Source organism: Oncorhynchus kisutch, linkage group LG4 (assembly GCF_002021735.2).
Source record: "Oncorhynchus kisutch isolate 150728-3 linkage group LG4, Okis_V2, whole genome shotgun sequence".
NCBI lineage: Eukaryota > Metazoa > Chordata > Actinopteri > Salmoniformes > Salmonidae > Oncorhynchus > Oncorhynchus kisutch.
The window spans coordinates 23,722,887-23,737,574 of NC_034177.2; the positions used below are offsets into that span (position 1 = coordinate 23,722,887).

Consider the following 14,688-nt stretch of genomic DNA (forward strand, 5'->3'; position numbering starts at 1 on the left):
GCCAGGCAGGGCCAAACTCAGGAGGCAAAATGGAAGGCAGAGCAGAGCAAGGGCCAGACCCCCAGAGGAGCCCAGAGAGGACCAGGCCATGTGGCGTGGTGACTGGCTGGCTGGGGGGCCAAGCAGCCTGGTGAGGCAGTTGGCCTGGAGGGATGGTCAGCCTAGTTGGGCCAACATAGGGACTGGCAGTTAGCAGCCTTTAGGGCTAGGGGGGAGGTGGCAGGGAGGAGGGGCACCCTTTTATGCATGTGGAAGTGAAAGTATAAGCTTAATGTTTTTTCTTTTGGTTCCATTTGCTAGGAATTCTCTTGATAGATTGATAGATCAATTGATAGATAGGTTGTTTTGATTGTTTAGTTTTTTTGGTTACTTCAGTGTCCAGATATCCATGATAGGAACATAAAGTGTCCTGATAGATAAAGAGAGAAATGGAGGGGAGATGTTAACCATACATTAAAGTGGATACACAAAGACAGTTCAGAAGGTTATTTCGAGTGCCTAATTTACGCTTACAGTATGCTCTAGCTTCCAACTGACTAAGAATGTGAGTTTTATTGAGGGTGGTCATATGTGTGCGTACTGCGTATGCATTATGCAGCGAGTGAGTGAGCTATGTGGATCATAATGTTCTTTGAAACACCTCGTGTCACCAGTCTCCTGTGTGGAAGAGAAGGAGGTGAGGAGATGCTCTCACCTTGAACAGTAGGAGTAGGAGCACAGAGGTCAGTCAGTCTGAAGGATGCTCAGGGCAGGAACGATTGATCTCAAACCAGGAGTCTATACAGCTGAACAGAAAGAGGAGAAAACACACCATCAATGCACATATCTCTCTGGCCTTAGCTACAGTACATCGCTAGGGCCTAAATGTATTGCCCCACTGAGTATAATTAATCTAGAGGTCATTTCAGGCTGTGTGTAATCCTGTGAGCCTGCGTGCGTATTGTACAGTCAGGATCAGGAACTGAGCTCAGTCTGAAGGTGTGTCCTAAAATGGCACCCTATTTCCTGTGGCAACCTACTTTTGGCCAGAGCCCCCAATTGACCCTAATCAAAAGTAGTTCACTATATAAGGGACATGGTGCCATTTGAGTAGTCCCACCGTCTCACCTTTTGTGATAGATGCAGAGGCACGGCAGTCTGGCAATGGTGTTTCCTTGCTGCAGCTCCTCCAGACAGATTACACACTCCCCGGCATCCCTGGCCAGCACGTCATCTGGAACACACACACAAACACACAAGCAGACGCACAGACAGGCAAGCAGGTACACATACCCACAAACACACAAAAGAAAACACAAGACAACCGTGAGCGGCAATGACACATCATCAAATTGTACCTAATATGAAATAGCAAAGGCAGTGAGGCAGTGGCACATCAAGATCAACAACAAATCTGTAAATTACTATAGGCTTTACAACTACAGCAGCAATAGAACAGAAATACCAGAATAGAACAGAGCATAAGACACACAGCTGGGGACTAGTCAGATGGAAGAGCATCTAGTCGGTGCGTCAGAAAGAGGTCTAGGCCTGATCTGGTTGCTGCTATGTAAATAAACAGCAGGGGGCAGCATTGAATACAGTCTAGTCTGGACCAACAAATCAAAATCAAATCACATTTTATGTCACATGCACAGAATACAACAGTGAAATGCTTACTTACAAGCCCTTAACCAACAATAGTTTAAAAAATATATTTTAAAAATGCCAGAAAAAAAGAATAAGAAATAAAAGAAACAAATGATTAAAGAGCAGCAGTAACATAACAATAGTGAGGCTATGTACAGGGGGTGTACAGGGGGTACCGGTACAGAGTCAATGTGCGGGGGCATCGACTACGCAAGATAATTGAGGTAATCTGTACATGTAGGTAGAGTTATTAAAGTGACTATGTATAGATAATAACAGAGAGCAGCAGCGTAAAAGAAAGGGGGGGCAATGCAAATAGTCTGGGTAGCCATTTGATTAGATGTTCAGGAGTCTTAAGGCTTGGGGGTAGAAGCTGTTTAGAAGCCTCTTGGACCTAGACTTGGCACTCCGGTACCACTTGCCATGCGGTAGCAGAGAGAACAGTCTATGACTAGGGTGGTTGAAGTCTTCCTCTGACACCGCCTGGTATAGAGGTCCTGGATGGCAGGAAGCTTGGCCCCAGTGATGTATTGGTGCAGCTGTAGAACCTTTTCACGATCTGAGGATCCATGCCAAATCTTTCCAGACTCCTGAGGGTGGAATTGGTTTTGTCGTGCCCTCTTCACGACTGTCTTTGTGTGCTTGGACCATGGTAGTTTGTTGGTGATGTGGACACCAAGGAACTTGAAGCTCTCAACCTGTTCCACAGCAGCCCCGTCGATGAGAATGGGGCCGTGCTGTGCAAACTGTTTCAACTGGGAAGCATGCGACAGGCTTAAGCCGGTAAAACCCTGCATCAGTCTTTAGTAGAATGACACCAGAGAGGATGGATGATGTTTTACGTGCTCCTAACAAACTGTGTTATTTGTTTGTTTTTTAGATGTTTGTAACTTATTTTTTTTATTTTGTACATGTTGCTGCTACTGTCTCTTATGACCGAAAATAACTTATGGACATCAGAACAGCGATTGCTCACCACGAACTGGAAGAAGCCTTTTCCTTTAACGAGTCCGACGTGACGGATATACTGCTTTCCCGGGATCAGGCCCAAATCCCCGTCATTTGTGTGAAGAGAAGACGGAGAAAAAGGGGGCGGATGTCGGGCTGCTTTTCTGAGAATTTGTAGGCGAGCGAATAAACCCCCATTGCCATCAGTTCTATTGGCCAACATGCAATCATTAGAAAATAAAATCGATGACCTACGAGCAAGATTGAACTACCAACAGGACATTAAAAACTGTAATATCTTATGTTTTACCGAGTTGTGCCTGAACGACAACATGAATAACATACAGCTGGCGGGCTATACACTGTATTGGCAGGATAGAACAGCAGCCTCTGGTAAGACAAGGGGTGGCGGTCTACGTATATTTGTAAACAACAGCTGGGGCACAATATCTAAGGAAGTCTCAAGGTTTTGCTCACCTGAGGTAGAGTATCTCATGATAAGCTGTAGGCTACACTATCTACCTTGAGAGTTTTCATCTGTATTTTTCATAGCTCTCTACATACCACCACAGACCGATGCTGGCACTAAGACCACACTCAATGAGCTGTATACGGCCATAGGCAAACAGAAAACCGCTGATCTAGAAGTGGCGCTCCTAGTGGCCGGGGACTTTAATGCAGGGAAACTTTAATCCGTTTTACCAAATTTCTACCAGCATGTTAAATGTGCAACCAGAGGGGAAAAATATCTAGGCCACCTTTACTCCACACACAGAGATGCGTACAAAGCTCTCCCTCACCCTTCATTTGGCAAATCTGACCATAATTCTATCCTCCTGATTCCTGCTTACAAGCAATAATTTAAGCAGGAAGCACCAGTGACTCGGTCAATTAAAAAAGTGGTCAGATGAAGCAGATGCTAAGCTACAGGACTGTTTTGCTAACACAGACTGGAATATGTTCCGGGATTCTTCCGATGGCATTGATGAGTACACCACATCAGTCACTGGCTTCATCAATAAGTGCATCGATGACGTCGTCCCCACAGTGACTGTTCGTACCTACCCCAACCAGAAGCCATGGATTACAGGGAACATCCTCACTGAGCTAAAGGGTAGAGCTGCCGCTTTCAAGGAGCGGGACTCTAACCCGAAAGCTTTTAAGAAATTCCTCCATACCCTCCGACGAACCATCAAACAGGCAAAGCATCAATACAGGACTAAGATTAAATCGTAATACACCGACTCCGACGCTCGTCGGATGTGGCAGGGCTTGCAAACTATTACAGATTACAAAGGGAAGCACAGTCGAAACCTGCCCAGTGACACGAGCCTACCAGACAAGCTAAATTACTTAAATTGCTGCATCGAGGCAAGTAACACTGAAACATGCATCCGTAGTTCCAGGCGACTGTGTGATCACGCTCTCCGCAGCCGATGTGAGTAAGACCTTTAAACAAGTCAACATTCAAAAAGCCGCAAGGCCAGACAGATTACCAGGGCATGTATTCAGAGCGTGCACTGACCAACTGGCAAGTGTCTTCACTGACATTTTCAACCTCTTCCTGTCTGAATCTGTAATACCAACATGTTTCAAGCATACAACCATTGTCCCTGTGCCCAAGAACACTAAGGTACCCTGCCTAAATGACTACAGAACCATGCTTTGAAAGGCTGGTCATGGCTCACATCAACACCATTACACCAGAAATCCTAGATCCACAGATGATGCAATCTCTATTGCACTCCACACTACCCTTTCCCACCTGGACAAAAGGAACACCTATGTGAGAATGCTTTTCATTGACTACAGCTCAGCGTTAAACACCATAGTGCCCTCAAAGCTCATCACTAAGCTAAGGACCACCCTGGGACTAAAACACCTCCCTCTGCAACTGGATCCTGGACTTCCTGATGGGCTGCCCACAGGTGGTAAGGGTAGGTAACAACACATCCACTACTCTGATCCTCAACACTGGGGCCCCTCAGGGGTGCGTGCTCAGTCCCCTTCTGTACTCCCTGTTCACTCATGACTGCACGACCAGGCATGACTCCAACACCATCAGTAAGTTTCCCGATGACACATCAGTGGTAGGCCTGATCACCGACAACGACGAGACAGCCTATAGAGAGGAGGTCAGAGACCTGGACATGTGGTGCCAGGACAACAACCTCTACCCCAACATGATCAAGACAAAGGAGATGATTGTGGACTACAGGAAAAGGAGGACCGAGCCCGCCCCCATTCTCATAGATGGGGCTGTAGGGGAGCAGGTTGAAGCTCCTTGGTGTCTACAGCTGCACCATCGAGTGCATCTTGACTGGTTGCATCACTGCCTGGTATGGCAACTGCTCGGCTTCCGACTGCAAGGCACTACAGAGGGTAGTGTGAACGGACCATCCAGGACCTCTATACCAGGCGGTGTCAGAGGAAGGCCCTAAAAATTGTCAAAGACTCCAGCCACCCTAGTCATAGACTGTTCTCTCTGCTACCGCATGGCAAGCGGTACCGGAGCGCCAAGTCTAGGTCCAAGAGGCTTCTAAACAGCTTCTACCCTCAAGCCATAAGACTCCTGAACACCTAATCAAATGGCTACACAGACTATTTGCATTGCCCCCCCCCTTTACACTGCTACTACTCTCTGTTGTTATCATCTATATCATCTTTAATAACTCTACCTACATGTACATATTACCTCAACTAACCGGTGCCCCCACACAATAACTCTGTACCGGTATCCCCCCTGTATATAGTTTTGCTATTATTATTTAACTGCTGCTCTTTAATTACTTGTTACTTTTATTTCTTATTCTTATCTGTATTTTTTTAAACTGTTGTTGGTTCGGGGCTCGTAAGTAAGCATTTCACTGTAAGGTCTACACCTGTTGTGTTCGGCGCATGTGACTAATAACATTTGATTTTATTTTATTTTGATATATTATAACAACATTTTGTTGTTGTTGTTGTTTTGGTGTTTGTCAGGTTTTTTTTTCGACTGTTCGCGCACACAATATTTTTTCTTGAGGCAAGGCGATGTTCAGTAGCCGAAGTCTACGCCCCTTTGTCTGTGATTTAACAGTAGGAGTGGGAACTATGGATGGGATTCTTCAATGAAGTGTTGAGGCGACTAGTTTCATGCAAAGTTTTTCACCTGAGAAATGCTGCAACAACCATCCTAGTTTGATGTAAAATTCTGCGACTAAGACCTCAACAAAAACGTCAATTGAATTCAGATTTCTTGATTTATCTTAGAATAATTCTGACTATTTGAGGAAATGTTATTGGCTATGTGGTTGCTATAGTGCCTCAAGAGGGACAAACAGTAATATTGCAGATTTTTTTCTCATTTTTCAAGCGAAGTTATTTTAAGGTAGTATTTTGTATTTGTATTTATGGACTATGGATCTATGGATCCCCATTAGTTCCTGCCAAGGCAGCAGCTACTGTTCCTGGGGTCCCAAAAAATTAAGGCAGTTATACAATTTAAAAAACATTACAATACAATTCACAACAGATTTCACAACACATTAAGTGTGTGCCCTCAGGCCACTACACTTCATTATGACAGACCTCTCCCTATCTTAGCTACTGTTGCATCAAAATGTTTTGACCATGACAGTTTACAATTCAGGGTTACTCCAAGCAGTTTAGTCTCCTTAACTCTATGCAATCGGTGTCCCTATACCGGGACGGTTGAGCTAATGTGCACTAATGTGATTAGCATGATGTTGTAAGTAATAGCAAATATTCCAGGTCATAGACATGTCTTATATGGGCAAAAAGCTTACATTCTTATTAATCTACATGCACTGTCTAGTTTACAGTAGCTATTAAAGTGAAAAAATACCATGCTATTGTTTGAGGAGAGTGCAAAACAACAACAAATAAATGAATTACGGCAACTAGTTTGATACATTCACATCTGAAGGTATAAAATGTACTTAGATTCAGGAATCTTGCTCTGATTTGTCATCCTGAGGGTCCCAGAGATAAAATGTAGCATATTTTGTTTGCTAAAATAAATGTTTATATTCAAATGTAGGAACTGGGTTCTACAGTTTGGACCGCTGCTGTCTCTGGCTCCACACCCACCCCACCCGGCCATCTAAATGTGTGAAAGCAAATGATCCATCATGTATGACATTCCTGGCAGTGTGTAGACTTACATTTTGCATTACCATATCATTTTTGTATGTTCTCTATTGTTATGTACTTGAAAATTGACCAATTTGACACATTTGGGCAGACATAAATTATTGTTCAGTATTGCAATGCTTCACTGGATCAATCTGAAACTTTGCACACACACTGCTGCCATGTAGTGGTCAAAAAATGTAAATTGCATCTAAACTGAAATATTATATTATGGCCTTTCTCTTGCATTTCAAAGACGATGGAATAACAAAAACAAAATTGAAAATGCTTTTTTTTGTTTGTATTATAATTTACTAATTTACTTGCTAATGTGTTATATTCCACAAATGTCAAAGTGTTTCCTTTCAAAAGGTATTAGGAATATGTATATCGTTGCTTCACATCCTGAGATACAGGCAGTTAGATTAGGGTATGTCATTTTAGGTAAATGGAAAAAAGTGTCAGATCCTTAAGTTAACTTTCTCAATTCCCACATTATTCATAACAAGATTTAGTTGAGGTTTAGGGTTTAGTGAATGATTTGTCCCAAATAAAACACTTTTTGTTTTTGAAATATTTAGGACTAACTTATTTCTTGCCACCCAATCTGAAACTAACTGCAGCTCTTTGTTAAGTGTTGCAGTGATTCTACTTGCTGTGGTAGCTGATGTGTATAGTGTTGAGTCATCAGGATACAGTACATAGACACACAGGCTATACTCAGAGCCCTTGGCAGGTCATTAGTAAAGATTGAAAAAAGTAAGGGGCCTCAGACAGCTGCCCTGGGGAATGCCTGACTCTACCCAGATTATGTTGGAGAGGTTTCCATTAAAAACACCCTCTGTGTTTTGTTAGACAGGTAACTCTCAACCCACAATATAGCAGGGCATGTAAAGCCATAACACAAGTTTTTCCAACAGCAGATTATGATTGATAATGTCAAAAGCTGCACTGATGTCAAACAAAAGAGCTCCAACAATATTTGTATTATCAATTTCGCTCAGCCAATCATCAGTAATTTGTGTAAGTGCAGTACATGTTGAGTTCCATTCCATGTAAGTGCTGAAAATCTGTTGTTCATTTGTTTACTGTGAAATAGCATTGTATCTGGTCAAACACTATTTTTTCAAAAAGTTTACTAAGTGTTGGTAACAAGCTGATTGGCCGGCTGTTTGAGCCAGTAAAGGGTGACTTTTGCTTCCCTCCAGGCCTGAGGGAAGATACTTTCCTGTAGGCTTAGATTGAAGAGATGGCATAGGAGTGGCAATATCATCTGCTATCATCCTCAGTAATTTTCCATCCATATTGTCAGACCCAGGTGGCTTGTCATTGTTGATACAACAATCATTTTTTCACCTCTTCTACACTCACTTTACTGAATTCTAAATTACAATGCTTGTCTTAAAAAATTTGGTCAGTTATGCATAGATGTTTAGAATTTGTTGTTGGAATGTCATGCTTACGTTTGCTAACCTTGCGAATTAAAAAATCATTAAAGTAGTTGGCAATATCAAGGACAACAACCACCCGAGCCACTGCCTGTTCACCCCGCTATCATCCAGAAGGCGAGGTCAGTACAGGTGCATCAAAGCAGGGACCGAGAGACTGAAAAAAAGCTTCTATCTCAAGGCCATCAAACTGTTAAACAGCCACCACTAACATTGAGTGGCTGCTGCCAACATACTGACTCAACTCCAGCTCACTTTAATAATGGAAATTGATGGAAATTGATGTAAAAAATATATCACTAGCCACTTTAAACAATGCCACTTAATATAATGTTTACATACCCTACATTACTCATCTCATATGTATATGTATATGTTGTACTCTATATCATCTACTGCATCTTGACATCTTTATGTAATACATGTATCACTAGCCACTTTAAACTATGCCACTTTGTTTACATACCCTACATTACTCATCTCATATGTATATACTGTACTCGATACCATCTACTGCATCTTGCCTATGCCGTTCTGTACCATCACACATTCATATATGTTTATGTACATATTCTTTATCCCTTTACACTTGTGTGTATAAGGTAGTTGTTGTGGAATTGTTAGGTTAGATTACTCGTTGGCTATTACTGCATTGTCGGAACTAGAAGCACAAGCATTTCGCTACACTCGCATTAACATCTGCTAACCATGTGTATGTGACAAATCAAATTTGATTTGATTTGATTTGACTTATCAGTACATTTTGTGATGAATGAGCCATCAGATTCATTGAATGATGGAGTGGAGTTAGTCTTTTTGCCCAAAACTTCATTTAAGATGCTCCAAAGCTTTTTCCATCATTCTTTATATAATTTATCTCTGTTTCATAGTACAGTTTCTTCTTCTTTTTATTCAGTTTAGTCACATGATTTCTCAATTTACAGTATGTTTGCCAATACAGTATGTTTGCCAGACTTATTTGCCATTCCTTTTACCTCAACCCTCTCAACCATACAAGTTTTATTCCTCATCAATCCACGCGGATTTAACAGTTTTTCTCAATGGGTGCATGTTTATTAGTAATTGGAATAAGCAATTTCATAAATGTGTCAAGTGCAGCGTCTGATTGCTCTTCATTACACACCACAGACCAGCAAATATTATTTACACCTTCAACATAGGAATCACTAAAAAACTTATTGTATGACCTCTTATACACTATATGTGACCTGCTTCAGGAAACTAGGCGTATGTCGCGAGTCACTACTTCACATGAGCCATTTGAATGTAATATACTGTTTTTTAATCAAAATTCATTTTTTGGCAGAAATGGCTTCTGGAACATGTGAACTTTCATGTGCCTTAATAACAAACTTGTATGCCATCTGTAAATATGAATACAATTGTTAAATTACCAGCCTAGTTGGTTTAGCCACAGAAAAAGAGGGCAACCTTCCTGCTAGCCATGATTGGCTGAGATAATGAGTGGGCTGGACATGCCGAGAGATGAATTCGGATTGGTCTGCCATATAGCACACTTCTGTCTATTTGAGCTGTTTAGTATGTGTAGGTAATCCTGTCTAACACTGCTTTAAAAAATATATATTGCTTAGTAGATCTGCATAAGTGTTGCTCTCCACTTTCTGGAGAGCTTTGAGCTTTGAAATCTGTGGAATTAGAGTATGATAGCTAATGAGATGGAGAAAACACCTGTCTCTGGATTATATCTTCAAAGTAAGGGCAACCATGGCATCCCTTACAGGGAGAAGTGTCGAACCATGATGTATACGAGAAAAATAGTCTAGCTAGCTACATTTTCAGATATTACAAGTTTCTAATTTTGACAAAGTCGTTTTCATTTCGGGTTAAAGTGAACTGTTAGCTAGCCAACTAACGTTATCTGGCTGGCTTGCTAGCTAACATTATATGTATGATCTTATTATTCGTATCTCAGTGCTATTTGCTTGGCTAGTTATAGCCTAATGTTAGCTAGCTAACATTGAACCTGGTTGGTTAGCTACCTGCAGATTCATGCAGGGTAGTAACGTCATGAATTGAGATTATGGTTTATTGTTTACCTAGCTAGCTAGCTACATGTCTTAACAAAAGACTCCACTATGCAAGTAACCATTTTGGGTGTGTTCATAAAGTCAGTCTGGCCATCTACTCCGATTACAGAGCACTCTCGTCTGAATGTGCCAGAGCGCAGAATATGGCCATACGGACAATCTGACAGCACAGTTGCAGTCACCAATGCTCAGGATAACATAAAAACAGCCTAACCAGCTCTGCTATGGAGAGTAATGTTCAGTGAGCTATTCTCTCATTTGTGTCTGGAAGTAGCTAGCAAGTTAGCCAGTTAGCTTGGGTGCTTGTACAGAAAGCCCTGATCAACCCTTAAAGACATGGGTCGGCTAAAGCTTAAGAGGGTGTGAACGATGCTGAATGGGTGTAGACAGAGAAGAGCTCTCCAATTGGTACCAAAACATTCAAAGGCGATTTTCTTAAAAGTGAGGTTACTAGTTTATCAACTTTCAAAGCAGAATTACTTTCCCATTGATTGTCAAATGCAGTGTATGATATAACATTTTGTAGCTCTATGTTTCTGTTTTATAAAAACAAAGCACAATTTCAAATTTTTCTACATAAGACTGAATCAAGGCAGTCGGTCACACATTATGCCCATCCTTTGGAACTTTGGTTTTCCTAGATATGGCTACTGTATTATGATCACTACATCTGATGGATTTGGATACTGCTTTAGAGAGGATTTCTGCAGCATTAGTAAATATTTTATTAATACATGTGGATGATTTAATTCCTGTACTGTTTGTAAATACCCTAGTAGGTTGACTGATAACCTGAACCAGGTTGCAGGCACTGGTTACAGTTTGATGAAAGCCAGTCAATATTTAGGTCACCCAGAAAATATACCTCTCTGTTGATATCACATATATTATCAAGTATTTTACAGATCTCATCCTCATTGTTTGACTGACTATTAGCACTTGGTGATCTATAGCAGCTTCCCACAAGAATGAGCTTCAGGTGAGACAGGTGAACCTCTAGCCATATTACTTCAACAGCATTTGACATGAGATCCTCTCTAAGCTTTACAGGAACATGACATGAACATACACAGCAACACCTCCACTATTGGCATTCCTGTCTCTTCTGCAGATGTTATAACCATCTATTCCTACCATTGTATCATCAAAGGAATTATCTAAGTGGGTTTCAGAGATAGACAGTATATGAATGTTATCGGTTACTAGCAAGTTATCGATTTCATGAATGAGGCTCCACATGTTAATTTTAGGGGCAATCAGGGGAGTTAGAGGGACAGAGGGACATAAATTAGATTACTTACATTATGACTGCCAACGCCCCTCGGACAATGTACATTTGCAGCAGCACTATGACAACTCAGCAACACAATGGTAGGGATTATCTGAGCAGGTCTTGGGTCACAGATAAGTCATTTGCTGTATTCTAAACACTTAAAAGACACACCCTCTCCCCTCAGCCCTCAAATTAAGTAGGCACTTCTGATGACGTACCATGACGTCTGACGAGTTTACACTTGCAGGGCAAGGGGTGAGGGAGGAAGGACGGAATTTTAAATAGACCACCCTTGCCCGGAAATTCGTCCCTCTATCGTCCCGCGACGATTGTGTTTTCAGTCACCGGTAGCTTGTGGGTGCTTTATATGTGCTACAGTCAATTATGATTGCATGTCTACTTATATTAAATATATCATTATTAATGTACGCCTACTGTATGATAGCTAGCAAATTAATTAGCTAGCCTGCCTAGCTGGAACTTCTGAAGAAGGAAAATGTTTTATTTCTACAATTTCCAAAAGATAACCAAACAAAAACAGTACTTTTACTAGATGTGTTTGTGCTGTCATGTGTACTAGTAGCACAATTTATTTACATTTGTTTTTACTTACACTTGTATCTTGACTTCTCCATATTGACGTTGGGGTTTTAAGTCTTAGTGGATGTACAATCATCGCAAATTTAATTATGGGGCGTTTCAGTCCCCGAAGTGAACATAATTGTACACTCGCAAACTCGATTCAAAACGAGGGCTGAGGGGCTTACGTTGCGAACTTCACTTGCTTGGCTAATCATTTGGACTGACGACAAAGATGGTTAATGGGGATTCCCCAAAGGGCATAAGTCGAGGGTAAGTGGACGAGCGTGTGTCTCTTACAAGTTTGAAACGCAGCCACTGTCTCAATGCAGCCTTGAAATGCATAGACAGGGTCTAGGAGCGAAGATGATTTGGATTTACTCCTTAGTTTGCGAGGCACAGACGTTCACTTCGCCTTGTCTAGTTCTGCTAGGAGCAAACCGAACCTAGTATTCGGGCGCCTTTACACAGTGCCACCACCACATCATTGTTTGGCTTGTAGACCCAACATGGCTCACAGTTACTGTCTCTGTGCACAGGAAGAACCCGGAGACTGTGTTGTGCTGTGCTGTGCTGTGCTGTGCTGAGAAGAAACATTTGTTGTTGAAATTTTCAAGAGTCAGATGTGGGTTGAACACGTGTTAAGTTATCCCCCTACTTCAAGCTACATCTGGTCTCCCATCCAGGGACTGACCAGGACTGCCCCTAAGTAGCTGGAGAAAAGCAAACACTCTCAAATCCATAGACTAAGCTGTGGATGCAAGGACTGACCTTCTACGATATCGAAATTCTAGTTTTAACCATTGTTATTTTACACTATACAGTGTTTGTTTACATTTACTTTGTTTACAAACAGAGTAAAACAAGATTATATTTTGGGTTCTGATGGAGTACAACAATTAAACTAAACTCATGAGGCATTTGTACATTATATTCTTCAAGAATCAATGGGTACATGTCATTCATTTATAAATCCAAAAATGGATTGCCCCTTTAACAGGTAGCACCCTTCATACAGCAAAACTATGTTGCCATTTGAACATGATCCATTAACCTGCCCCCCAAAATTATTCTGTCCACTGTTCCGCGAATGTCCCTCAAAATCATTCCCTGGTCGTGCATTTGGGCTTTTTAGATGTTTCTACCCTAACTCCACCAGTGGAAATCATATTTTCACATGTGGGGAGAATAACATTATTTCAACCCCACAGGTGCATCTGCAATTCCACATGTGAAAGTGAGATTTTCAAGTGTGGAGTTTTCTTACATGTGAAATGGCAAATGGGATTTTCACATGTGTATTTGAAAATCACAGTTATAGAATTGCAAGTTAACATATGAAAAATAATGACATGAAAGTCATATTTGCAGTTTCACGTGTAAGAAAACTCCCTTTGAAAATCGAACTTTCACATGTGGAATTGCAAATGCACCTGTGGGGTTGGAATTGCAGATGCACATGTGGGGTTGGAATTGCAGATGCACATGTGGGGTTGGAATTGCAGATGCACATGTGGGGTTGGAATTGCAGATGCACCTGTGGGGTTGGAATTGCAGATGCACCTGTGGGGTTGGAATTGCAGATGCACCTGTGGGGTTGGAATTGCAGATGCACCTGTGGGGTTGGAATTGCAGATGCACATGTAGGGTTGGAATTGCAGATGCACCTGTGGGGTTGGAATTGCAGATGCACCTGTGGGGTTGGAATTGCAGATGCACATGTGGGGTTGGAATTGCAGATGCACCTGTGGGGTTGGAATTGCAGATGCACCTGTGGGGTTGGAATTGCAGATGCACATGTGGGGTTGGAATTGCAGATGCACCTGTGGGGTTAAAATGTGAAAGTGACTTTTTCACATTTTTCACGTGAATGTGAAACCCGCAAATTTCATGTGAAACTACAATTCACATGAGGTGAAAACATGGTATTCTCCTCACATGGGTACTTTTTTGCTACTTTGCTACCTGCCAACTTTACGTTTTTTTACTTTTTAATAACCGTTTAATCAAAATCTTAGTTTTACACATTTACCAACGTCTAAAGTTTTTTTTTTCCTCGCTCAACTTTTTTCATTCAACTTTTTCACCTCAGACGCTTTATCTGGACATGGTTCTACAGGAACTCCGCCAGCCGAAGCTAAGTAGTAACATTAACATCGCTGTATTCGTAATATACAGGAAAACTATTGCCTTATGGTGAGGATAGCCGTGCTGCAAGCCCAGCTTCAGACGTAATCGTTAGGCAATGGTAATTTAAGTGTAGGAAAGAATGAAACAGTGTTTGTGCCACAAATAAGTACAGACAGCAGTATAATTCCCCTCGCACAGTCCCCGCAGCCGGACTATTTTCTCATGGCTTCTGGAAAGAAATGCTGTCGGAATGCTCAACCAGTTCTCCTCATTAAGCAACAAGTCGAAGTCAGAGGCCAAGACTTCTCTGGTCTCTCCTCCACCCGTTACGGAGTCTGAGCCACCGAAGCCACCCACCATTAGCTCTGACAAATTGAAAACCAGTCATTGGCGACTCCATTACCCGCAGTATTAGACTTAAAAATAATCATCCAGCGATCATACACTGTTTACAAGGGGGCAGGGTTACTGAAGACTA

General features: G+C 41.7%; 1 protein-coding gene across 1 annotated transcript in view; it reads right to left on the reverse strand.

Moving 5' to 3' along the window:
* Positions 1 to 339: 339 nt before the first annotated feature.
* LOC109889265 (E3 ubiquitin-protein ligase znrf1) overlaps positions 340 to 14,688 on the reverse strand; it is a 43,833-nt gene continuing 29,484 nt past the window's right edge. Inside the window, exons 3-5 of the mRNA XM_020480573.2 lie at positions 1,108 to 1,213; positions 695 to 785; positions 340 to 409 (exon numbers count right to left, since the gene is read on the reverse strand). Of these exons, the coding sequence (XP_020336162.1) occupies positions 728 to 785; positions 1,108 to 1,213 (164 nt within the window). The 3' untranslated portion in view covers positions 340 to 409; positions 695 to 727. The remainder of the gene's footprint in view (positions 410 to 694; positions 786 to 1,107; positions 1,214 to 14,688) is intronic.